The sequence below is a fragment of the Amphiura filiformis genome, chromosome 19, assembly GCF_039555335.1.
Source record: "Amphiura filiformis chromosome 19, Afil_fr2py, whole genome shotgun sequence".
Lineage (NCBI taxonomy): Eukaryota > Metazoa > Echinodermata > Ophiuroidea > Amphilepidida > Amphiuridae > Amphiura > Amphiura filiformis.
The window spans coordinates 48,734,959-48,761,049 of record NC_092646.1 but is presented as its reverse complement, the minus strand read 5'-3'; the positions used below and the strand labels follow the sequence as shown (position 1 = coordinate 48,761,049).

At 37.5% G+C, this 26,091-nt stretch overlaps 2 protein-coding genes across 2 annotated transcripts; both read left to right on the top strand.

Moving 5' to 3' along the window:
• The first annotated feature begins 2,098 nt into the window (after positions 1-2,098).
• Positions 2,099-3,400, top strand: LOC140141639 (uncharacterized). Its single transcript, XM_072163550.1, has 2 exons — positions 2,099-2,327; positions 2,742-3,400. Exons 1-2 carry the CDS (start codon positions 2,099-2,101, stop codon positions 3,398-3,400), a joined length of 888 nt encoding a protein of 295 aa, XP_072019651.1.
• Positions 3,401-14,107: 10,707 nt separating this feature from the next.
• LOC140141413 (transmembrane protein 35B-like) lies at positions 14,108-23,961 on the top strand. The gene is made up of 3 exons (XM_072163262.1): positions 14,108-14,314; positions 21,047-21,232; positions 22,570-23,961. Exons 1-3 carry the CDS (start codon positions 14,213-14,215, stop codon positions 22,678-22,680), a joined length of 399 nt encoding a protein of 132 aa, XP_072019363.1. The 5' UTR covers positions 14,108-14,212; the 3' UTR covers positions 22,681-23,961.
• The last annotated feature ends 2,130 nt before the right edge of the window (positions 23,962-26,091 follow it).

Genomic DNA, 26,091 nt, shown 5'->3' with positions numbered 1-26,091 from the left:
AACATTTTAGTACTGATCAGCGTTTGGAAAAGACGATTAATAAAGATACCCACCTGTATCAGATAAGTAATGGTTAGTTTTGATGAATTTATTGCGCCAACACGAGTGCCGCTTTTGTAAATGAATTGACTGCATATTGGCCCGTTTACTCCGTGTCAAATATAATTATGACTTAACATAATTGGTCTAATGAGATTACACCACTAAATCGGGTCCAACCCTATCTGACTGAAGAAAAAAGAACCAATGCGTTTAATTCTCTCTTCAAGTATCTGGGTGCATGGATGGCTAGCACGGAAAAAGATGTAAAAACACGCAAAGCAGCTGCAGGAGAGCATGTAACAGCCTGAACAAAATCTGGAGGTCAACTCTCCCAAAGAAATTCAAGATCCGTTTGTTTGCTGCTACCACCGAATCCGTTCTAACCTATGGATGTGAAGCATGGACTATGTCTCCCAGACTATGTAACGAACTTGATGGTTGCTACATAAGAATGCTTAGAACAGTATACAACATCAATTGGAAGCAGCACATCACGAACAAAGAACTGTATGGTGACCTACAGAAACTTTCACAGAAGATCAGAGAGAGAAGGACACGTTTCGCTGGGCACGCGTACAGAAGCAAAAATGAACCTGTAGCTAAGCTGATCCATTGGACACCAAAACATGGAAGCAGAAAACCTGGTAGACCCCCTCTAACATACGTGGATGTATTGAAACAGGACACTGGACTGGATGTTATGGATTTGGGAACGGCCATGCAGGACAGAAGGGTTTGGCGTGCTCTTGTAGTTCGAGGACACCACTCATCTTAAGCAAGTAAGCAAGCAAGCAATTCTCTCACCATGGAAAAAAAAAGTTTAAAATGAAGGCTGATGTGCCATTTTTTGGTGATAGTTGTGCTCTGTGGATGCATGTTTTTCTTATCATCTGAGCATAAAAAGATGAAAAATACTACAATTCTGAAATTTTATGAAGGGTTTTTGGTTCCATGGACCAACTGATGTCACAACATAGATCATGAGCTGTAGAGTTTGGTATGGTTTACATCATGTTCGCTGCACCACTGCGAAAAATCGAGCCGCTCAACTACCAACCCCCCCCCCCCAAAAAAATGCTGGTTCTAAGGTAGAATATATCATAAACTTGTGGGAAAATGGTGTTTTGAATGAACGATGACGCTATAACCCTGAGAAAAATTTCTTGTGTACCTTTTAACACATAAAAGAATAGGAACTTGATTTAGTGGTGTGATCCCTTATTCTCAGAGCCCTTTCAATTTTCGTGATGGTAAAGGGCGCAAGGAAATTTTAGACATAAGGGTGAAATTATTTTAACTCCTTGCTATGAAAGATGTGTTACAATAACCTTTTCCACAATAGACAACAAATAATTTGTAATTCCCGGCGTTTTTTACGCTGCTGAAATTATCTACGAAAAGATATCAGCACCAAAAGTTTTGAGAGCCCCAAACGGGACATGGGATTTTTGGGGTTGTGACACAATGTACACTCGAAAATAACACCTTCTTCCAGTATTTTGATGTTTAAAGATATTAAATTAATGTCAAAATTCAACAACTGCGGAAAACAATCGACATTCCGGTACGTGTAGTAATGACCCCTGAAAGCGACGGGTCTGCAAATAGGTAACTTACTATTATTATTGTGTACACCTACATACTTTACTGATATAAGGACAAGTCGCCATTAAAGCGTCACCGACTCGGTCAAGCATTCGACAACCTGAGTTATCTTTACTATATCGCTTTGCTGATCAATGGCCTGGGAGTTATATTTTGTCTCAAATATAACCCTTGGAAAGAATAGCTAGTTTTGACCTATATAATATGGTAATGACATGTATGGTCATTTTTGTTTGTTTAAAGATCTGCTGATAGTTTATCAATACAAGCATATCAACGAATTGCCAGATATAGCTTGGTCCGGTCCTATACGAATACGAGGATCTATATAGGGCAATGTCCATAATGCTGGGTGTTTAAAAAGTTCACCCCAGTAATTTAAGTTATTATATCAAAGCTGTCAGTGCATTGGCACGTAAACCGTCTACCAGGCGCAGCAAGTCAGAGCACCATGGCAGAAGATCCTGTTACCCGTGTGATGATGTGGTGTCCACCACGATCCACCTCCACTGCTATCCTAAAATGCTTGACTTATGTACCCAATTCCCAGGTATGGTGCGAGCCTTTTCTCTTTGCAGACCACTGTGGACCGGACGGAAACTTCAGGACGGAGTTCATGCAATGGCTGAAAGACTTGTGGGGTGTGAATGACTCTTTGGCTGAAATCAAGAAAATAAAAGGTTAGTGACTTGAGCTGATGTCTTTATTGAAATTCAAAATTTATAGTTTTTGATGATGGGGAGAAATATTTTGGTGGTAAGCATTGGTAAGAAGCCCGCACTATGGATATGGTCGTGGCAAACCTTGACATACTTTAACAGTTTAAGTAATGCCCGATGGTTTCGGATAAGAACCCGCCTGATATAAGAGGCACACTATCGAAAAGCTCGCATGCCAAAAACTAACAGGAATATGAAAGGTCCCGAAGTAGCCTTATACTCCCGGCTTATACTATACATCATCTTAGCCTGATTGACACAACGTCATATGCAAACTAGTTTTTTCGGTCTTTAATTATAGATAAACGCTCTTTTCGCATAATTTTTCGATGAACAAACTTTAAACAATTGCTGCTATATTGTTTTGTTTTTCAGGCGGCTTTCTTGCTCATGACACACCCTTCTCATGGATCAAAGAGCAACTTGAATCCAGTCCACCCGGCATCAAAGTCATCTTCTGCAAAGAAATGACATGGGGTTTCGACAACCATTACCAGAGTCTTCCAAAGGGCTTCAAACATACCTTCCTAATTCGTCACCCATATAAAGTTTTCCATTCGTGGAAGAAAATGATAAACAGAGGCATGACTGATGAAAGTAATCACTACAAGTTGACGGACCAGCCCGCGTTTCTTCTACCAAAAGGTTACCACTTCAAAGAAGTTTACGACATGTGGAAGCATGTGAAGGAAACTGTGGAACCGAATCCAGTTGTGGTCGATGTTGACGACATCCTGTCCGATCCAGGAAGAGTCCTGAAAGCATTTTGTGAAGCCGTTGGTATACCGTACAGCGATGACTTGTTAACCTGGCCAGCAGGTCGCGAGTGTATGGATGAAATGTGGAATGTCTCCAAAGAAGAGATCACGGCTCATAATTACGGAGGACATAATATGGAGACGTTTAGGAGCACGGGATTTATCAAGCCGAAGCCGTGTCCTAAGAGGGAAGAGTTAGACGAAGATGTGCTGCATTGCTCCGATGCCTCTATGAAGTATTACCAGGAGATGTATGAGAATAAACTCAAATGTTAACAAAGCTCACTGTCGGCACTCTTGGGTTTGAAGTTGAAGTTGAAGTGTCCAATACCACGAATTATAACTTTATATCCGCTCCGCCCGACGCAAGAGTGTTAAATAATTATTTGAAACAAAAACGAGAACAAAGTCAACCTGCCGATTGCTTATCAGACAATAACGCACGTATATCTTTACGCTTAACTAATAATTGTCTTTGGCCTGAAAATATTCATTCATTCAGTCAGTCAGTCAGTCAGTCAGTCAGTCATTCATTCATTAATATTTCCATAAAAATCAAAGATATTACATAAAGAATAATATACGGTGTGCAAAACGTTCGTTCCGCCCTTGTGTCCGGTTTGTTCTAAGCATTATTATCACTATAGTTAGAGCACCATCAGCTTTTACCTCAGGATTACTTGCTATGAATGTTCTTAAGGCATACACGCTGTAAAACTTCTCCAGCCATTTTAATTTTTTTGTAGTGTGGACAGACGTGTGTCTTGAGGAATTTAAAGAACCACAAACCTCGGAGCATTTAAAGATGGCGTTCAAAAAACCCGACAATGGCTTGTTCAAGGAGAAAGAAATTGCTAGAGAATGGAGGAAGAAGGTCTTAATCCAATAGAGAAATATTGTGGTCTATTCTAAAAGAAAGGTTTTTGAAACTCCTTATTGCAAAATCATAACACCACTTACAGATAGAGTCCAGAGTGTATGGCAAAGTCTAGACAAGAATGATGAACTTATTTTGCCATTTAGTACTATAGTGGACAGTAACTGGGGCAAGCATGGTTTGGAGGTATCATGGTGATTGACCACCAAGGATCCTATGATTTCAAATAAATTTGTTTAACATCTCTACTCATGTAACAACATAACAAATAACAAGTAGCCTTGAAATGCATTGTGTGAGTTTCATTCTAAACATGTTATAAATACTTTTGGGGAGGGGGCGGAACGAACTTATTGCACACGGTATATATACAAACACGGTACATAAAGTTAGACTATCTTTTGAATAAAGTGCTCAATCCCAAAAGGGAGAGCGTGATACAAATTCAAAGAACAGACCTTCCAGAATAGGTCGTCGTTACTCTGAGTTTCATGCCTAAAAGGCAATCGTCATGTCGTCTGACGATTGCCTTTTAGGCATGAAACTCAGAGTAACGACTACCTATTCTGGAAGGTATGTTCTTTGAATTTTTATTACAAACATATTTAATAGTTTTAATTATTATAAAAGGTTGCAAGAAAAATAAGATTGTTTTCAATAATATAAAATATCTTAATTACAAATAAGCCCGATGGCGGTTGCAGTTGAGATAATCAGATAATGTGGGGATTGTGCAATAATTATGAACCTCTGGGACTGTAAAATTTCCGAAATCAAGTCAAAAATTGCTTGTTCACTTTCTCGCTGTGCCCAAAAAATTGGCCAACATATATGACATAGTGCCATGAGCTGGAATTGTGCATACTAGAAATAGCATTGTTTTTCAATTATTGAAAAGGTATGGTGCTCCTTCGGCCTGCCAATTTTTTTCCCTTTATAGCTTGCCAGCAGCAGCACCCCCTCCATTTCCACGGGGCTCATATATGTTGCACAGCCGGCCCCTTAAGGGAGGTGTAATGAGCGTGAACCTGGTTTGGATGCAGAGGGAGTGTGCCTGTAACAGACACAGCCACCAGAAAAGGACCAGCTCAGATCGCGCGCCAAATAAGTTTGCAGTCCAGAAATTTCATTTTTTCTCAGCCTTGCAAAAAATAGGCAGAGGTGGGAATCGAACCCGGGACCTCCGTGTTGTAAAACCTACTGCGTTACCACTGAGCCAACTGACAATTAGCTATGAGAAGTTTGATAGTAATCCTTGATATTGCTGAATAGAATAAATCAATACTGATAGGTCTATTTATCTAATGTACGATGCTGTTCAAATTGGCCTATAAACTAGGAATATAATGTGAAATGACTATCAATCGATCAATTAATCAAGTTGTCAAGTTATCAACAATCAATAATAAACCGACGTAGGCCTATCATGGAATATTACTATTAAACTAGGCCTACTAACTAATATACCAAATAAATAAAATAAATAAATAAGTTAGTAAATAAATAAATAGGCATAGGCCTAAATAAATAAATAAATACATAATGCAGAATGCAGTTAGTATTTTAGTTGCAAAATTCCAAACATTCTATTCACACATTCTATTATAATTTTCTGCTATACACGCAAAGGACCTGTGCCTTTAATATGTCCGCGCCTAATCAATAATGAGTCTTTCACCATGCTCACACACCATGTTAAACTATTGTATCCCTGTATAGTATTATCTACTGACCAACCCTGACCAAGTCCTAACAACTCAATGAAATGGATGCTATAACGTACCCAATCAAGCGAACATATCAAGGTCATACCAGGGCATTATACAAAGAATGGTCAAAGGTCAACGTTTCCAAAGAAGTATAGTAATAGATGTAGACACAAGCTTTCGTGCGGGAAACATAAACACATAGTCGTCAGTCGTGTGGTTTTTATTAGATTTGATACGGCGCTGAAGTCTATGGCTGTCCCAAAATCAGTACCAGACCCGGTTACCAGACGGCAATGTGTGTGTTGTTACAAGGAATACAAACTCATTTTATCAATAAGTGAACCACATAGAGGAATACGACATATATCGTGAGCCGATCTGCATTCTGTTGCCTGCAAAAGCCGACGATCAGGTAAAAATTCTAAAAGCAGCGTTAATTTCATGATACGTGTAAAACGCATTGAAAACGCCAAATTGCTGTCATAAAATATATAATATTAGTAAATCACCCAATCGAATGTTAACGTAGGTATGTGGAAAAGAACTGCAATAACAATAACAAACTATGTGCCCAAAGAGTTGTCTTTGGCATGTCGCTTTTTTGAAATATCACTAAAAATATCAAATTTTGGAAAAACGCCCCAAAATTTAAAACAAACACGAACCTTCCAAAATAAATATATATTAGCACTCGGCGGCCCAGTCACTACCTGCCGCTGTGATTTGGGGTAACTCATTGCTTCCCCTCTCCAGATACCGGTACTTCAAGGTCGCTCATACCCCAGCCCTTAATAGTTGAGCTAATAAAAATGTGTTGACATTTAGTTAGTTAGTTAGTTAGTTAGTTAGTTAGTTAGTTAGTTAGTTAGTTAGTTAGTTAGTTAGTTAGTTAGTTAGTTAGTTAGTTAGTTAGTTAGTTAGTTAGTTAGTTAGTTAGTTAGTTAGTTAGTTAGTTAGTTAGTTAGTTAGTTAGTTAGTTAGTTAGTTAGTTAGTTAGTTAGTTAGTTAGTTAGTTAGTTGGTTAGTTAGTTAGTTAGTTAGTTAGTTAGTTAGTTAGTTAGTTTTTTATAGTTGGTTTTGTATATACCCATCAGAGAAAGATCCACTTTAGACTTGCCCAATGATCCGTTGCGTACACGCTATAATTTCCAACACTTGGCTGCTTTCACCATTCACTCCTTTTCTTCACTTGCATTCATCCACTTTGTATCCACTAACATTGACAGATGTGTTGTTTCATAAACCATACCGGTACTACGTGACAAGCAGAGAAATATATATATTTCAATATTACGATAAAGTGCGCATCTTTCCCCCAAAAATTAATATATTACTTCTTGGGGGAAAGATGCGCACTTTATCGTACGTACTCCGAATCTCCTTCGTGCATGCTAGCTGGATAATTCTCGCGTTTCAAAATACGATGCGCCTCCAGCGGTCGCTGGGTCGAGGCCAAAATACGCAGTGCGTCATGGGAAAATGAGTCGACATCCAAAGCCCGCGTAATACGAATACCGTAAAACCCCGTCTACAAGCATATAGTGTGCTTCTGATGAAAGCTACATTAATCCAGTCGCCATTATGGAGTTTGAGCAAATAAATTACGAATCCAAGCATATACAAACAAGTATTATTTTAAGACCGATCAATTGTATTGGTATATTAACGCTTGCTTCAAATTAATTAAGCTTTTATAAAAAACACTATATATGCTTGTAGACGGGGTTTTACGGTATACTGATACAGGAACATGCATCATTGTGGGTTTAAATATCATTATAATGATGTTACATGCGAATGCACACTAAAAACAACAATTTACAGCAATAGTAGATCCATTTTCTATCTATTGATCACAGGGAATCCTTCGTGGAGCTGTTTTCAACATATCATGAAATATTTATTATCACACTCGCGTGAAAATTCAATAGCAGCTAGAACGGCGATGTCAACTGGAGTCGAAAATTGACTGCTAAGAGCAACCGCTGGCGGCGCATCGTATTGTGAAACGCGAGAATTGGTCAGGACATTGAAAGATCAGATGTGAAAATCTATCAATTGCACACAAATTAATACAAATCAGAGTTTTATGCTTAAATGTAATAGCTAGCCAGAGAGGGCAAGTGGACTACGGAGAAGTATACTGCAACTCAGCATAGGTGGATCTGTCTGTACACAGATTCTCTATGCATACCCAGGGACCGTGTATGAAGGACTCTACTGGAAACGGATTATTGATAGCTATTGTCAAGCTATTCTTATCAGATTATCTTTTACGACCTTCGATTACATGGAGTTGCGCCGAGGGCGCGATGTTTGATTTCTTATTATTTACTCATGTTGCCTTACAAAATACCAAACACACATCAGAAGGTTATTAGTTCAAATCATCCTCCAGACACGTTCCGTAAGATACAGGACTATAAAAATCCCTAGTCACTTTTGACTAGAAACTAGTCAAATTTGACTAGATTGCGGGGTGCAATAGGATCTTACTAGACTCTAGTCATTTTGACCAGGATAATCTAGTAGCTTCTAGTCGACAGGAACGACTAGGGAGTCTTGTCAAAACATGACCAGAATATCTAGTCATTTTTTTCACTTTTGACTAGAAACTAGTCAAATTTGACTAGATTGCGGGGTGCAATAGGATCTTACTAGATTCTAGTCATTGTAAATTCTAGTCATATTAATTTGGGGAAATGCATCATCTCTTGTCCGCTTCACGCTAAGAGAGGAACACTACGCCATGGAACAATATCCTGGAAACGGCAATAGCTCATTTGCATGAGCCGCACTGTTATGTAAATAACGTATTGTTATTCAAATTTGCTCCCTGGTCTTATAGTCGGCGCTATTCATAGCATGCAGGCGGAGCCTGTCCGAACTAAATGGAAGTGTGCAGGCATGTTAAATTGATGCGTAATATCACCTTTCTGTGTTATGTATAAGCTAGTATATTTCGTGCACCTTGGTTATATAAAACAGAATGTAATATTCAATGTATTGAAGTGTATGACATTTGACATATAGTAGCCTTGTTATTGTCTGAAATGCAGAGCTCTGGCGACTTAAGCTAGGCGATGTATGCAACGTGCCCGTCCCTGGCTGCATGTAGAATTCAATTCCAATAATATTGAATTATATCCGATAAATTTGAAGCAATCACAATTGGCCTGCATTTAAAAGAAATGTTAATTCCTAAAGATATATAATCGAGCATCACGATGTCATTCAATCATGTTAAAGCAGCTATAGATCTTCAAAAGTTCAAGGACATGGGTTACGTAATTTCCACAGCACGCGTTTGATGATAGACCTATGAATAAGGGATAAAGTACTCTTCATTTATGATCCGCTACTGAACAACGCCACGCCATCACTGGCACAATAATTAAGGATTAAACCTACAAACGTACATCCCTGTTAGTGTTAGCTCATGTTCATGAGAATGAGCCTTGGGTAGGCATATGCTTTATATTACACAATGAATCGGTGATTCTGATATTTAGACTCGGGTATTTAGGCCGAGATTTGTTTGTGGGTAGGCCCCTAGCCTATACTTGCTTCCTTTTAAAATTTTGTTTTTATTTCCCATGATCATGATCACACGCGTTTCTCCCGATCGGAATAGAATCACAGATAGATTTGTCAACAGTCCGAACTGACCAGTAGATAGTTGGCGTACCGCGTACATCATGCATCAAGGTGTGCAATGACACAGTTAGTAGATCCTCTTTTTTTCTGGGGTCTGTACAAATGTAGCTGAAGGCGATACGACCTATCTGCTCACCTATGCCCTAAAGCAGACTGTGACCAATCAGATTTTTGGTCCATTGGTGCTGATATACATAACTAAAATGGCAATATGATGTAAATTTCTTTACATACTTGTAAAAACATTACTTCACGCCCATAGCCGCAAGCACCAATATGTCTGATTATTGCAGATTGATAATTTTTTAATGAGAATAGGAAAGGAATACAAACACACATACAATACCCCCGTACAAGCTAATATATCGCCATGTTGAAAGGTCAGATGTCATGTCAAAGGTTTTATTGACTTGAAATACTACTTGTATTTCATACCTTGCATCTGACACGCGTTTTCATCGCATTATTGACAGCAAGTCCTTATTTCAACATTACTTTTGTAAAAAGTCATTCCCGACTCAAAGTAGTAGACTTTCTGGAAAAACAAATCACTGGTGCCTGATGGGAAATACTAGTGCGCCATCACCGGATTGCTCCCTGCTCTGCTAGCTGGCGCTCTTTCAAGCTTGCTACTCGCATTGAACAGGCAGAGTTCGCAAAACTAACGGCGTCGTTATTTGCCAACCCTAATTAAACATGATCAAGGGATCGAAATTAATTATTCATAACCGATCGATAACTGGCCTCATTTTCTAACGAGCAAACCAGCGGGGTTTGTCATAGGTTTGCGTTGGGAATAGAACAACCGTGAATTTAGCAGAGAGTTGATATTCTTGAGAGGGCACTCTATTCACGTGGTTTCTTTTCCAACGCTAAAAGATCACGAATTTTGGTGGTTTGCAAATGAAAAGTGTCCGCACTATCGATTGATTACGTAACTGTTATGAATAATGTATTAGGTTTTCAATGCAATCGCCTCGACCCATCAATACATATTATCTGTATTTATCAAAGTACTTGGAATAGCAATCTGGTGAGTTCACTGAACTACGCCCTAATACTGATGGAGTTTTAATGGCTTTTAATGGCGCTAATCCTCTCCATACACAGATGAACAAATACAATAGGAGAAGGTCAACACATATGACCTCCTATATGACATGTTATATGAGATGTACAACAACCTGAATATCATAAAGATCAGTGTTCGTTTGTGCATATGAACTGCATATTTACAATACTAAATATTAGTCGTTATATATTATGCCAAATATTGGTATTATGACAACACGGTATATGCATTGTATATAAAACAACTAATAGATCCTGCTATCATGGCGTCAGGTCATTGGTTCATCATATCCCGTATGTTTCTTAAAATTCATTCATATTTGAGACAAATTTCTGTGCCCATTTTATAGGCGTACAGGTGGATCCAGTTTTTTGGTCATTTTCATTTCTTTTTGATGAAAGAATTAAGGTTTTCCACTGCACGGAGGCCACTATGTGATACTAATTTAATGCTATATTTATAAATTGAATACGTGTTCCCGATTGGCTCTATAGCGATTTCACAGAAAAGGTATTTCTAGTACAATGCAGCGTCGGACTCTAGCTGAGAGCGTAGTAGCCTAAGTCATGGACTCCAAGAAAGGCTCTCCATACACAAATGAACAAACACAAAGGAAGGTAGTCTCCTCCGTGACCAGCTTGATTTCGATGGAGCGAAAACAAATTGGCTGCAGAGGAGACGGGTAATTTTGCCATGCAAATGAGGTGAGTGTCATCCCCCTGAATTTAGTGTCACCCCCTTGACTACGCCTCAACACTGTTAAATAGCCATCAAGTGTATTTGATAGCATGGTGACACGTATTACAGAAATTATCTATAAAATTACGGTCTTAAAAGAGGATGGCAGAAAATTATAATGTATTTGCTTGAAAATATAAAATCTATGGTGTTAAATAGCGCTTGCCCTGTGTTCTTCATCCGTGGTTTTGTTTCCTATTATTTCAACTGAGTATAATATTTAGGATTTAGAGAAGGTCCTCCAAACACTAGCACTCATCACAATAATCATTTGTTACAAAATTGTTACCCAATTTGTTACCGAAATTGGTGTGAAAACTCACACCAAATTCTGCATCCTCGACTTGGAATGGGCTATTCCAGAAAATAGATAAACACCCCATAGAGGAGTTCGGATATCCGGACTTTTTGTCCAGTCGTGACTGTTGGAAATCCAGACTTTCAAAGTGTTCAAAGGCAAAAAATCTGGCAGAAAAATAGTTTTAAATCAGAAATCCTGAATTTGAGAGCTCATTTTCAAAATTTCCGTGATTTTTCCTTCATTTGATTGGACTTCCAAGCTTTTTTTCCAGTAACATTGGCAACTGGAAATCCAGTCGTTTTCAGAAAGCAGACTTGGAAATCCGGACATTTCTTTGTTTGAAAATTTACTCCTCTATAGGGGGTGTGCACCTATTTTCTGGAATAGCCAGGCGGCATAGGACACGCAATTCGGACGTACGAGGCTGGCGAAGATACAGGGCTGACAGCCCCATTCACAATACACGGTTAGCGATTATAAATGGACAATTAACATACTTGCAGTGGGGTACTTTGCAGAACCCCAATGGTTTTAGAGTAAGATAATTTTGCTTTGACACCACATAACAAATTTAGAATTGTTTGTGAAGATTTCATGATTATGTGTTAATCCAATGGCGACGTCAAAAATAGCGATATCGCATCCACCATCATCTGGGAATAGCCCAATTGACTAGAATTTCTTGACTAGAATTTATGACCAGGCGTAAATGACTAGATATGCGTTGACCAGGCATAAATGACTAGATCAGCGTTGAAATGATTAGAAAATCTCCTCAAAATGACCAGAATCTCGTCAAATTATTTTGACTAGGATTTCTAGTCGAAAAAACGACTAGGTAATTTTTAAGAGTGATAAGATATGCTAATGCATGGAGTACAAAGATTTACTTTGATCAATACCAGTTTACAGGTGATTTGGTACTTTTGTACTCCATGCATTTTTGCATGTCTTCTGGAGCGTGTCTGGCTGGAGGATGATTTGAACTTATGATGATCTTCCGTGCAAGCACCCTATTGTGTAAAATGTCTATCCTTTGTATAACATAATTTCTGTGTAGTATTGAGAACCATTTAGATAGGATTCAAGTTGGAAACAAAATGTGATAATTTTGTGAAGATTGTATGGTAAGAACTCAGTCCTCAAATGATAGTCATATAACGACCAAAAGATAAGTGACTGATTATCATTGAGGACTGAGTTCCGCAGTCTAGGGTTCGAGCCCACAATCTATGGATTCATAGTCCACTGCCTACACCACTGTGCTATGAGTCGTTGTGCCAGAAAGGTGTTTGTTTATAATACTGACTTATTGATTACGGAATAAAGTGCATACACAAAATCTACATTTGTATTAATTTTTTAATTAATGGGCATAATTAATTAATTGATTAATATTTTTTTTAATGATATACCATAATTCCAAACATGTCAAGCAATATGTCAAATTAAAGCTAATGAATGATTTATAAATTGGTTAGAGCACATTTTGCAAAATGCATTTAGTATTTTAGTTACAAAATTCCAAACATTCTATTCTAATTTTTTGCTATACACGCACAGGAGTTGTACTTTTAAAATCCGCGCCTAATCAATAATGAGTCTTACATTCCATTGTCAAAGTAGTGTGCACATGCATTTCCCTAAACTTAATATGAAATTTTAAAAAAAAGAAGGAAATTTAGTTCGGCAGAGGTGGGGCTCGAACCCACGCTGCACTGTAACCACATGCCAATCATCTGATGCTTATAAGACCGTGCAAACCTGAAAAAAGCTCGATGATACTGCAAGCCCTATGGCTTTTGTATTTTTTGCTTCAGGAGTTTTCACATCCGTATATGGCAAAACATATTTTACCCCCCCTATTCAGAACTCCTAAATTGTGAGGATCCCGATCCTCACATATTTTCCAGCCACCTCCCCAACATGCAACACTATAATTATTGTACCCAAAAACTATGCCTTTACTACCAGTAGCACACTTTTCATTTTATTGGGAATTCTTGTAATCAAGCTTTGCATTGATGTCTAGACTTCTACGGATGCTTGATTGCAAAGCGTCATAGAATCTGTTACGAACACATGGTTAGGAAATAAAAGAAAGTTTTGGTAAAGTCTAGTTCGCGTCTCGCACTCTCGCGTCATATCTTTGTTTACAATCGACAGTGATGCCAACGCCGCGCCTTAGGCGCACAATTGGGCTACTTGGCGATCACTTGCCGCTACTCAAAAAGGCATGCCGCTACTTGTCTAAAATTGGGCTACTTTTGCCAGTCTCAGGCCGCGGCACTAATTCAATGTATTTTCCTTTCAATTTAGCCGATTTACAAAGGTTTTGAGTCTTTGAAGCTCAAAATTGAAATTACAATGGGTTTTGTGACCATTTATTGATCGGTCAGTAACTTCCCAGTAAGTACCGGAAGTTTCAAAGTCAAGTGCTTTTCCGCCCAATTGGGTGTTTTGCGTTCTAAATTCGGGTAAATCCGCCCAAATATCCGGTATTGGGCGCTTTTTTGGAAGTTAAAAAAATTGGGCTACTTGAGAATCCATTACCGCGGCCTGGCGAGTCAATGCGCCGCGCCTTGACGCTGAAAAGTTTTGGCAACACTGACAATCGATCAACTTGTAAACTTGAGTGAGGTCGATCGTGGAGCGTCTGTGTTATAACACCAAAATTTACAGCAGTTCTTCAATTAAACAAATTTTGCAATAGCAAGATAAATTAATTACAATCATGGGCGTGAATCTCCATTACTTGTGTGTCGGTTTGGGGCTGTTTTTCGTAGCCGTTGCAATCCCGAAAGTGGCACCACTGAACCCTGCCCACGGACACATGGTGAGTAAGCTTACTGGACCGAACATTATGTTCCCTGTACTGTAGTTACTCTAGTGTAGAGAATACTTAACACTTTATCATACCACTAAGGGAAACATCAAAGAACACCGCTAACCTGGGTCCTGATATATTTTCGTATCTAGTCAGTGAGTGTATTTTACGCTTTATATGATTTATATGGCCAATTCCATGCCAAAAGTGCCTTAATGTCCGTAACAAAATTTTGGAACATTATTGCTCAAAACAGGAGCATTTATTTCAAACTTGCTAATCATGCCTCCATAGATTGATGTCAGACCTACTTCAAGATAGTAAAGAAAAAAATCTGAGGAAGCACCTTGACAGTTTTTTTTCAATATGAAAAATGTTACGGACGTTACATTTGCGATAAAATGTAACGTCCGTAACACTAAATCAACAGTGTAGGGCGATACAGGAGTATTAATTTCAAACTTACTTTTCATGTTTACATAGAATGGAGTCAGGGCTTGCTCAATATAGTTAACAGAAAAAAATAAAACACAGAACTGAGTGGATATTTAAGGATATGTACCATCTGTCAAAAAGGCAGGCAACGTCCGTAACGCTCGTTTCTAATTTCTGTAGCTAATTAACTAAGAAAGCCAAAACAAAATTGCTTCATTATATTGAACATTAGAGTGTGAACTAGTACTAGTAGCATACTAAAAAATTAAGTGTTATCCTAACAGCAAACATGTGTGCTATTCACTTAAAAGTTGCAAGTTGCATGTATCTGTAACGTCCGTAACGGTGGAATTGGCCATATGTCATGATCTAGTCGGTGAGAGCGTATTAAAATTGCTAATTTATCAAATTAAGCGGCGAATACGGCGTATAAAAGCGATTCACGTAAACCGGTAGCGTAAAATGCACACAATCTGTAAATGAATGAACAGTCATCTATTTTTGTAATATTTTTCCTATTTAGCAGCAATTAAAATGGGAAAAACGTAAAAATATTTAGAATGACTTGGACTAGTGGTATGATAAATTCGTTATGTTCAGCGTGGGTATGGTACGGGAAATTATTGTGCGCTCAGTGTCATACTGGGTTCAGCCTTCGGCTTCACCCCGTATGACACTTCGCGCACGATAATTTCCCGTACCATACATCTCCGCTTCACCTAATAACTAGTCCTGGAACAACATCAGCTCGTTCAATATTCTCCCCTGTACAGCATCACAATAAAAGCATAAGTTTTTCGGCGATCCTGACTTTTAGACCACCCGAGCTATATAATATAAGGTTAAAATTGCTAATTTATCAAATTAAACTTTCTCAACAAGGACTAACATGGTTAACTTAAGGGCAGAGTAATGGGAGAGAACATGGACCTTTTCGAGCTTCATTATTTCTGAATTGTATGTCCAAAGTATATAAAACTATACATTTTTGGAAAGGAAATGAGTCAAGGAATCCCATGGTGACGTCAGATTTGTTCAAAAATCTAAAAGTTTTTTTGTGACAACTTAGAAAAAAATCCGTAAAGAAAAAAAAAAATTCAGTTAGCTTTTCATGAAGAAGAGACATGAACTTAGGGAAGGTTTTTTTTATTTTTTTGAAATTCGTCTCTTTTTTCAAAATAATAAAAAAAACATGTGAAAAAAGCCATTTTGTCACTCTATTAAGCTAAAAATTGCACATAATGGTGTATATTTTTGTTTAAAACAAATATTTTGAAAAAATGAAAAAACCCTTCCCTAGACTTTGATGTACTCTAAAGGATAGTGCAAAAAGTTTACCCTTTGCTTGCATATTTTTGAGTTATCTTGTCACAAAAATCGCGTAATATTGTCAAAAGTGAACTCTGAGAAATCGATGTTTTAGTAAAAAATGTCAAAATTATGCACAAAACGCCCGTAAATTTTAAAACGGTAAGACTTTCACACTTGTAAAAGCTGTATCTGGTGCATGGTCTAAATATGCATCTTTTTGCACCAATGAATCTATAATCTCTGCTTTCAGTGCGCCAAAAGTTCAAAATAATTAAAAAATCTAAGTGGCATTTTGACTGCAAATTTATGTTTTGTTTACACCACATTATGACATTTGCTGGCGTTAACAACATACCGAATGCGCCTTGACTGCGTTGGACATACGGCAGAGAGTTGCGCGCCAGCGTCACTTGCGACGCGAATCGCATGCGTAATCACAATATTTCGCGATTCAGCGCATTTCTGACTCATTATTTCCCGCCAATTTACTAAGTTGTCTTGAGCCATGTGACTTTTTAGAGTTGAAAAGAGTGAAATAAATCAAGCAAAAATACGAACAAATATTAGCAAGTAGTATTTTATCAGTTTCAAGTGAAAGAATACATCTTAGTGTTGATAAATATCAAAAAATCTCAAATTCGGTCGTGGACGAATGTGTCTTCCATTACTCTGGCCTTAAAGTTAAGCTTGTTTTCAACTGTACAAAATTTCTGCAACTTTTCACATATCTTTTTTTTTCATGTGAAGGAAGTGGTGCTAATTTTATAGCATGTTACTCTACTTGTTTTTATGATTATATTTAGAGAGAAACATTTGGTAATTTTCACTTGTTTTCAAAAGTTGTTTTGACCTTGTTTGTTTAGCGCATAATTTCCCTCATTTATCGAAGCCCTGCCTGCCTTCCAATACATGTACATTAAATCTCGACTCCAAAGTGTTTGGCAACTTTTTAACTAAAGCTTGATGCAAAAGTAAAAATTATAAAAGACAGTCCCAGCGACCCTAGGGTGGAAGAACTTCTTGTAAAAATAAAAAACACACATATAAAAAAGAACTTTTGGGTGGCAAAAAGAGTTATTAAAGAAAAAAGAGTGGAGAAAATTGTCAAAAATGTGTAAAATTTTTGTGTTTTTAAATAGGTGTGGCGCCTAATATCCTTCAACCAATTAGATTGATAGGTTTCACCTTGGATGTCATGACCTCCAGACCTTTTTTCATACATTTTTGAATGGGCTTTTATTTTATAATGCACTTTATGTCATGTATTATTTCCTTGCCATTTTTAAGCACTACTCATGCTCCTTGTCAAGCAGCTATATGTATGAGCAGCACTCAGGGTTGCCAAACCTGCGATTTGGTAGCCCAATTGGGCGACTTTTGAAGATTTTCCCCGCGACTTTTGACAATTTCCTGTCCCATAGAAACCAATGGTTAAGGTAGGAGCATCGGATAATAGGCCCATGCAGGAAAATAGCCACTATATCAAATCAGAATTATGTATCCATATCAAATATATAACCAATTTAAGATAAGTCTTTACTCTACTTATTTTGAAAGTTTCAAGAAAATTTAAACATTTCTTATGTTTTTCTTTATTTTTTGAAAATTCCCTAATTTTTTCTACAAATAATTATTGCTAGCCTAGAAGGAATGTGATATGGTTTCCATACTTTGTGGGATGGTTAATAAGCCTAATATCTAAATTCTCTCGCCAGATTTGTTTGATAAAGTGTTTATTTTTTGAGAAAAATCATTTTTTTCTATTTTTAAATTAGGGACATCTAGAAACACCCATAACTTAGAAACACTTAAATAAAAAAAACTGGCGAGAAAAGTTTCTAAATTTAATAACCTTTCATATGACACCTTGTTTGTTAAAATTGGTCCTATGGTTAGCTCAGACAATAATTATGAAATTGGGTCATTCAGTGTTTCTAGATCAAATCAAGAAAATTTGAGCAAGTACTAACATTACCTTCAAATATCCCCTTTATTACTGGCCAATATACAGGAAAAAGTCACTAATATTATTTGGTAACATTTTTGTAATAAAAGATCCAAAAAGCAGTTCTATAAAGGCGATAGAAAGGAGAAAAAATAATATTTAAACATAGTATCCATTTTCACACTTTTACCAATTTTAGTGAACGAGGCTTAGTGTCAAAACCACTTTATGTACAAAGTCAATGGGGTTTCCTAATGATAAAAAATGGCATAACTCATAAACGCTTTGTTGGCAAAAATTAAAATTTGGCAGGCAAGTTTGTCTCACCCAAGTACACATCCTGTATCATTTTAAAACAAATCTGTGCATGACACCGTAGCCGATGTTTCTACCTTAAGAAAAAATTTGGGCGACTTTTCAACATTGGCTCCCGCGACTTCCGATCTAGTTTCCTGCCCCATAGAAACCAATGGTAAAAAGAAAAATTGGGCGACTTTTCGATTATTTTTATCAAATCTTTTGGCAACCCTGGCAGCACTTGATTGGCCCATCAGTTTGATGTCTGTTGGGCTAATGTTCACCAAATCAGATTCCATACCATGTCTGTTGGGCTAATACATGTTCATTGCACTTTTTGAAACAAAATAGGTGTACATACATGTACATTGTAGTGGAAGACCACAATCCCCAGGGCAGGGTATAGTGTCAAAGTCGAAGAGGGATGATAGACATACCAATTAAAGAATAAACAATAGTAATTTTAATTTTGACTCCTCTACCGTGTGATAGATGACAGGCAGGTCCAATATTTTGAGTACGGTAGTGGATGCCGGCGTTACGTGTACTGCTATGCGTGCAGTATTCCGCACTGTGTCTACGCGCATACAACGCGATACATACGCCAAGACCGCTATGAGCGTGTCACACGTTATCAACACTCATGATGATGTGGGGCCGTCTACAGTCTGATAGACAATACCCAAAATCATGCGATTGTCCAATCAGATTATGTGTCTACGTAATAGACCACTCCCACTGACTAAGATTTAGGGATTGAGTTTAAGGCGTGCAAGTGTGAGTGACTAAAGTTAATTTTTATTACTTCCGTGGTCCGGTGCACGCGCTGGTGAATTGCGATCGGCGTAGAAGTGACAAGGTCGCCTACTACTGGCGCGCGCCCGACGACCAATGGGTCAACCGGCTTGTTGTCAAGTCCGTTGATCAGCCAATCAGCGTGGTTGTTTATTTCTTCTGTGTGTACGCTCGTCTACGCTTGGCGCGCAGCTCGGACCACGGAAGTAATAAAAATTAACTTTACTAGTATTCAAACATTGAAAGAGCCAAATCAGCAGCACATGTTTTCAATACATGGCAACATTTCCAGAAAGTGTGAATTGTAGCATGCCTGGTATTGTCAAAACTCAATCCCTGACCAATCCATTTGATTAAATTTTTTTTTTTTAATGAGAATAATGTACCAGTAATGGGCTGAGTATATTGGTGTCTAGAATTTTAAAGCAAAATTTCTAACAAACTTCCAATATGTAATAAATTTTAAGTAGGATTTTTGGAAAAATTTTAAATTTCACAAATTCTTTCCCACTCTATGATCACCTAGTGCATCATTTTACCATGCTTAAGTGATGAAAGTGATGCTGATTTTTCGAAGGTATGTTTCTTGCTTTTAGCAATCATAATTTTACAAATTTGTTTATTTTTCATTATTTCAATAAAAATACAAAGCCTTTTTCTGGAAAACAGCAATTTTCATTTTTTTTTTTGAAAAAATTTTCAAAATCATTATCCTTGCTTGTTAATTAGTTGATTTTGTTTTGTATTCATTTATTATGTTTGAAAATAATAAAGTTCTTACTAATAATGTTAATTGCTTTATATTTTGCCTTTAATTTCAGGCTTTTCTTAATTTTCTTAAAAGTATTTTCATTCATTTACTTCCTTTGTTTGCATTTATTGATTTATTCATTGCCTGTTATCTCACTTGTTATTGTATCCGGTTTTAGGCTGCATCAAGTTTTTTAAAGTTTGTTAAAACTTTTGCATTAAACATTTTTAAACTTTTAGTTCTACTATTAAATTTACATACCTCTAAAATATTCCATACCTCTAAAATGTTCCATCAAACAACATTATTTGAACGAAAAGTCACATTTTCTGCTATTTTTGATAATTAATTTAACACCAATCGACTGCTGGTGCATATAATTTACACCGGGTTTGCCAGTTTTGCTAACAATTTTAATAGGCTTGTTGTATGCCCCCCATTTTTTTGACAAATTTATATATTCAAGATTATAAGATTATTTTCCAGTTAGCATCATTTTTATGCTGTTTTTTTGAAGTTATACTCACTTGTTTCCGATTTGGTGATATTTTGTTTTTCATGGACAACTTACATGAAAAACCTTCTTGAAAGCAGCAATTTTCACTTGTTTCCAAACAGTTTTGTAAAAGGGGCACTTTGTGATTCACAGCCTCATCCCCCAACTTTTTACTCCAAAAAAGTTGAGATTTTTACATTAGAAAGCTATATTTGTGAACATTGACTTTCTTGCAAATTGTTGGCTTGAAAAAGACATTGTCCAATTTGTATTTTTTTGTCTGTCGACAAATGGAAATTACAACACAGTGGCCTGTGTAGGGTAGTGTGCAACTCGCAAATTAAATGTCCGAAGCTACTGATATTTTGGGAATTGGGAATAAGCATTTTCATGGATATCATGATATCATCTATTGAACCAGACCCTAAAAAGAGGTTGCTAGAATCACAAAATACCCCTTTAACTTTAAAATTACCATAACCCATGTGCTCCTTCCTAAATTTATGGAACAGTATACATACACCGGTATTGTATTCATATCCAATATATTATTCACTCAGTTCTACCCCCCCCAAGGTGCACACACACTGCAGTGCCAATCAGGAAATCTTTTTTTAATGCTTACATGTACTTGAATAGAATTACCACATGACGATGATAATAATGTAGACTCACAAGCTGTATGATTTATTATTCTTTTATTTTTTCCAGACAGCACAATTTGGCCGTTTTGCCAGTGTGTTTCCCCTCAAATATGTTGGTTTTGAAATCGCTGCTGATATGCTGAGGGCGCTGTGGGCTGTGGCTGAGGTGTTCTTTGGCGCACTTCTAGCCTTTGGAATCGGACGTTGGCGCAACTATTCCTGCATTGCATTGTTTGTAATGAGTCTTATTCAGGTAAGGATCCTTGTAATCGCTGACAGAGTTAAAAGGGCTAGCTTGCATCAGATGTCAGGACATAAGCGATGTGATTGGTTGCTGGCTGTCCTGGTGTACACTGTAGTTGTCAGAATGTCAGGTCTATGCAAACTAGTCTTTTTTAACTCTGTCAGCGATTATAACACTTCCATCTCACTCCTTAATCACATGCGGATGGCACAAGCCCATTGCGGCCATCTTGGAGAAACGTGAGGGAAAACATTTGTGACCATGAATTTCATGTACCACACACCTCTCGTGTTTATAAAGTCAATTTTGTTTTGTTCTATTCAAAGAAGTACATGATGATACGTATAATGATTAAACTGGCATCATTTTACTTAATGTTATCCAGAAGCAGAGTTTAATGGCTTATAGGTGAACTTTCACACCCATATGAATACAACTTTCATGCACATTTTGCCCTGTAATTTGTAAACTCAAAATCAAATTTGCTGCCTTATTTACAAGAGGTTTGCAAAGGAAAAAGTAACCAGAGGCACCAAAGGCAATTGCCTTGGGTGCCCCATGTCTTTGCCTTGGTGCCCCCTTAAAATGTGTAGATTTGGATGTATTCTTTAGCATGTGATTGCCTTGGTGCCTTCGCAGAATTGCCTTCTGCCCTCACAAATATGAACTTTTTTCCTGGGTGTGTTGTGGACCGTCACATACATGTCTACAATTTACTTCAAAAACATTTTAAATGATGTATTCCTCATGTTCCCGGTAGAGTTTTTAAAATTCATCTTTACTGCACATCCAAGATGGCTGCTCATGCCATGGTGGCCATCTTGGATGGGTAGGGAAGGGAATATGTTTATGAATAATTAATCTAGGGTTTTGTGATACCAAATATTTATAAGCATCACTGAAGTAGGCTACAATATAGCTACAGGTGGTCATTATTTTCATTGTTAAGGGGGTACTACACCCCTCGATAAATGTGTGTCTGTTTTGCATTTTCTCAAAACTAATAACACAGTGGTAACAAAAGTTATGTATATTATTGGGGCAAGGAATCCAATTACTACACTGGAATTTCAGTGACCCAAGACAAGCAGTTTGTTATTTATGCTAAGAAATAAGGTACCGCTAGTATGTACCTCATTTCCTATCATATATTCTGAATGGCTTGTCTTGAGACACTGAAATTTCAGTGTAGTAATTGGATTCCTTACCCCAATAATATACATACCTTTTGATACCAGTGTGTTATTATTTTGAGAAAAATGCAAAAATAGTCACAAATTTACCACAGGGGTGTAGTACCCCTTAATGGTAAAGACCTAATAATTGTTTCTATACATATTTTTCAGGTTTACATGCTGCTGGTATTACAGGACCCACCTGCAAGCCTTCTTATGCCTGGAGTGACTGCTGCCCTCACTGGTTTCCTGCTCTTTGGTCAGAGAAACTATGCCTGGTAATAGCGAAAGATTGGAGGTGACTTTGTACAGCTAGCATCAACAAACTCAGTAGTCAATAACAGTCTCACTTACCCTGCACTTGCATGGCACAGCTGAGCATTCTGTGTGGTGAACATGGCTCTTTGATCAGCTGAGACCATAGAGATATATAAAGGAGAATCCAATTTCAATCTTTGTACCTGTACAGGGTGGAATAGGAGTCTGCATTCTCCTTTATTTATTTCTATGACTAAGACTCTGTTGTAGCATTATACATGTACCTATATCATACAATGAGAAAAGTCAAGTGTCTTAGGCCAATTTTCATACATTTATATAGTCCGGTGTTCAAATGGACCCCAATGGAAATAAGCTTCAATAGAGGCTTTCTTGGGTTATCCAGGGTTGTCAAAATCCGAACAAATGAATATCATATCATATCATATAGATGTGTGCAGGGTTTTAACTAGGATTTGACAAGTGCCTATCATTTTTACCAAAACAGCTTGTCTAAAATTTGACCATTTACCTATCTTGCCCATCCCAGGAGCAAACTGCCTGCCCAGTCCAATATGATGGGCAGACAGGTGGTTAGCTAACATGCTTGGGCACAGGCACTGAATTGTTCCCATGATAATTTGGGTGTTTACATGCAATGATAAAAAGATTTGGGTATAGATTTTGCATCAATTAGGGTTTGATTTTTGTAAGAATATGTGAGCTTTTATTGAAATTTTAAGGCAGGGCCTAGATTTCGTCTTGGGCCTAGAAAATCAAATCCATCTTAGTCACAGCACTTACTGTATGATACAATGAGATAAGTTGATTTTTTGCAACCGAATCTTACAGGAATCATTGCGAGAATTGATTCTGGGATTCTCATCGAAATCTAGGCCCTGTAGGAACAAATTCTCTTTTTTTTTTAATGGACCAAAGTGAATGGACCAAAAAGTTATAAAGTGTTTTCTTTCTCTTTTTTAAATCAAAGCTTTTTGTGAGCGAACAACTTGCGAAATTCAAACCCAGACTTATATATTAGGATATTCCAGTTGAAATCCATACACCCCCTATGGAAGACGAGACCTTAATCTCTCACACAGGAAGTGTGAATTCCAATGGGATTACCTGGATAAGAAACTTCACCCCCTATGTGGTAGATTAAGGTCATGTCTTCCACGGAGAGTGTATGGATTTCAATTGGAAAAGTCCACTTGATGCTTGCTGTATGAAACATAATCATGTGAGATGAAGATCAACGACAAGGAAAAAGTAAAGAAAAAAAGTAAAAAAAAAAAAAAAAAAGGGAAAAAGGAAAAGAAAGCAAACTTCATGTTTCTTTCTTCTGCAAAAACAACATTTTTATGAGGTTTGTAATTTTGTTTTTGCTACATAGGGCCTATGTATGTAGGCTTATACAGCACTTGGTATTTTGTTTCAATAGCACTTTTAGTTTTTTTAGACCAATGATAGTTTTTCACATCTCTTTGTGTGTTATTCTTTTTCGGACATCATAAAAACGAACCTCATGAAGATGTTTGGAGTCCACTGTGGGCTACAGGCTGTCTCTAGCTGATTTGTACCTGTCTGTTTGTATATACATACTCAATTTGTGGTTACTGACCGAAAGTAATGTAATGATCTATGCTTGATTCCATAATTTTGTATTGGTGGAACTCAGGGTTGCCAAACCTGCGATGTGGCAGCCCAATTGGGTGACTTCTTGTGACGTTCACATTGAAACCAATAATGGTTAAGAGAAAAATTTGGTGACTTTTTGATGGTTAGACATGCAGTTTGGGCTGAGATTTTTAGCAACTCTTATGCATAGACCATCCATTACAGTGTGTTCTATTATTAGTCATTGTTCGCAACAATTTTTAAGAACCTCAGATTGCCCAAAAATGCTATCTATCTTTGTATCTTTATAACTAAACTTTAGATCGAAAGAAAGTGGACGTGCATTTAAACTTCCAGTACTTGTAATGCATACAATACAATACATGTATGGTTATATACATGTACTGTAATACCAATGCATTTTGAGGAGTTCAGTTAAATATGTACTGGTATACATCTGTTTGAGACAGCCTGTATAAATCTGTCTGATTTGAAATACGAACGGTCACATAATTGGAAATTGTTACCCATCAGAAAGCGGGTACATTGAAAATGTTAACCCAACATAGCACAGATATCCACCACCTCTCTGGTGCTTTGGCAGGTGTCAAGGTACATCCATAGAATTAGAGAATGAGAACCGGGACTCCCTATACCGCCACGTACAATCGCGCCGTCAGCTATAGGGAGAAAATTGGGGGTATTCGAGTCCTTGCCGACGGTGCACGGAGACGAACGAAAACAATTCTGCGTCTCATCTGAAGCGTTTCGTACTCGTGTGCTGGTCGCATCAAGTGCGTCTCTCAAATGCGCCCATTATCCATGTCGCGCTTCCATGACAACGAATGCCTCGAGCGCATTCCGAGGGAAACCGAATACCCCCAATTAATGCTCCATGTCTGTATCAATATGGCGGTAGAGTCCTGGTTCTCTGGTTTTAATTCTGTGGGTACAGCATACTTGCATCCAGTATTTCAAGTTAGATGAAGTCAGTGGTGTATATAATCCATTATGTATATTTCTGTATGTTGAAACTTCAAACCGAAAGAGAACAGTCGTGCACAAAGGTTATCACTTCTGTATCTTGAACAATTCAATTTTTTTTTATCAGAATTCAAGAAAGTTGCAAGTACCTTTGTATCTTTAATACAAGCTACTTGCATTCTCACCAATGAGGTAAACCAAAGATTATCAACTCTTGCCATGTTTGTGTCATCACTCATGGAGGGCAAATAATGTACAGATTATCTTGTTATGCACCCGGCAAACATCAGTTCAAAGTGTGTTGTTGTTTGCGTTTTGTGTGCAAAAAATGCTCGCTAATGTTGCTAGAGTGCGCAAACCTTCGTAACGCTCAAGCTTAAAGATGCAAATATTATTGTTTGACTTCAGGTTCTTGCTGAAAAACAACGGAAGTAAAACAACGAAAGTACACTATTTGCCCTTCATGAGCGACAAACCGAAATGGCAGATTTATGATAGTGTTACACACACAGCTAATATTGAGTCGGTACTCTGTGGGTTTAATCTCTTTGATTCTCAGTTCTCATTTTGCACCAATTCATTTTGCTGTTGACTTCTGCATCATAGATATACCACGCTATCAATCAATTCTCAGGATCAACTTGTTTTTAAAATTGAAGAACACATAATTGATCTGTCAATGAAGCTCTCATACTGCCCTCTATAACATGTCACTCTTTTAGGATTCTGGAAGACATGACCTTAATATCCCACACAAGGGATGTAGATTTCAAATGGAGCCACCCATTCAGGTAGCCCCATTTGAAATTCACACTCCCTGTGTGGAAGATT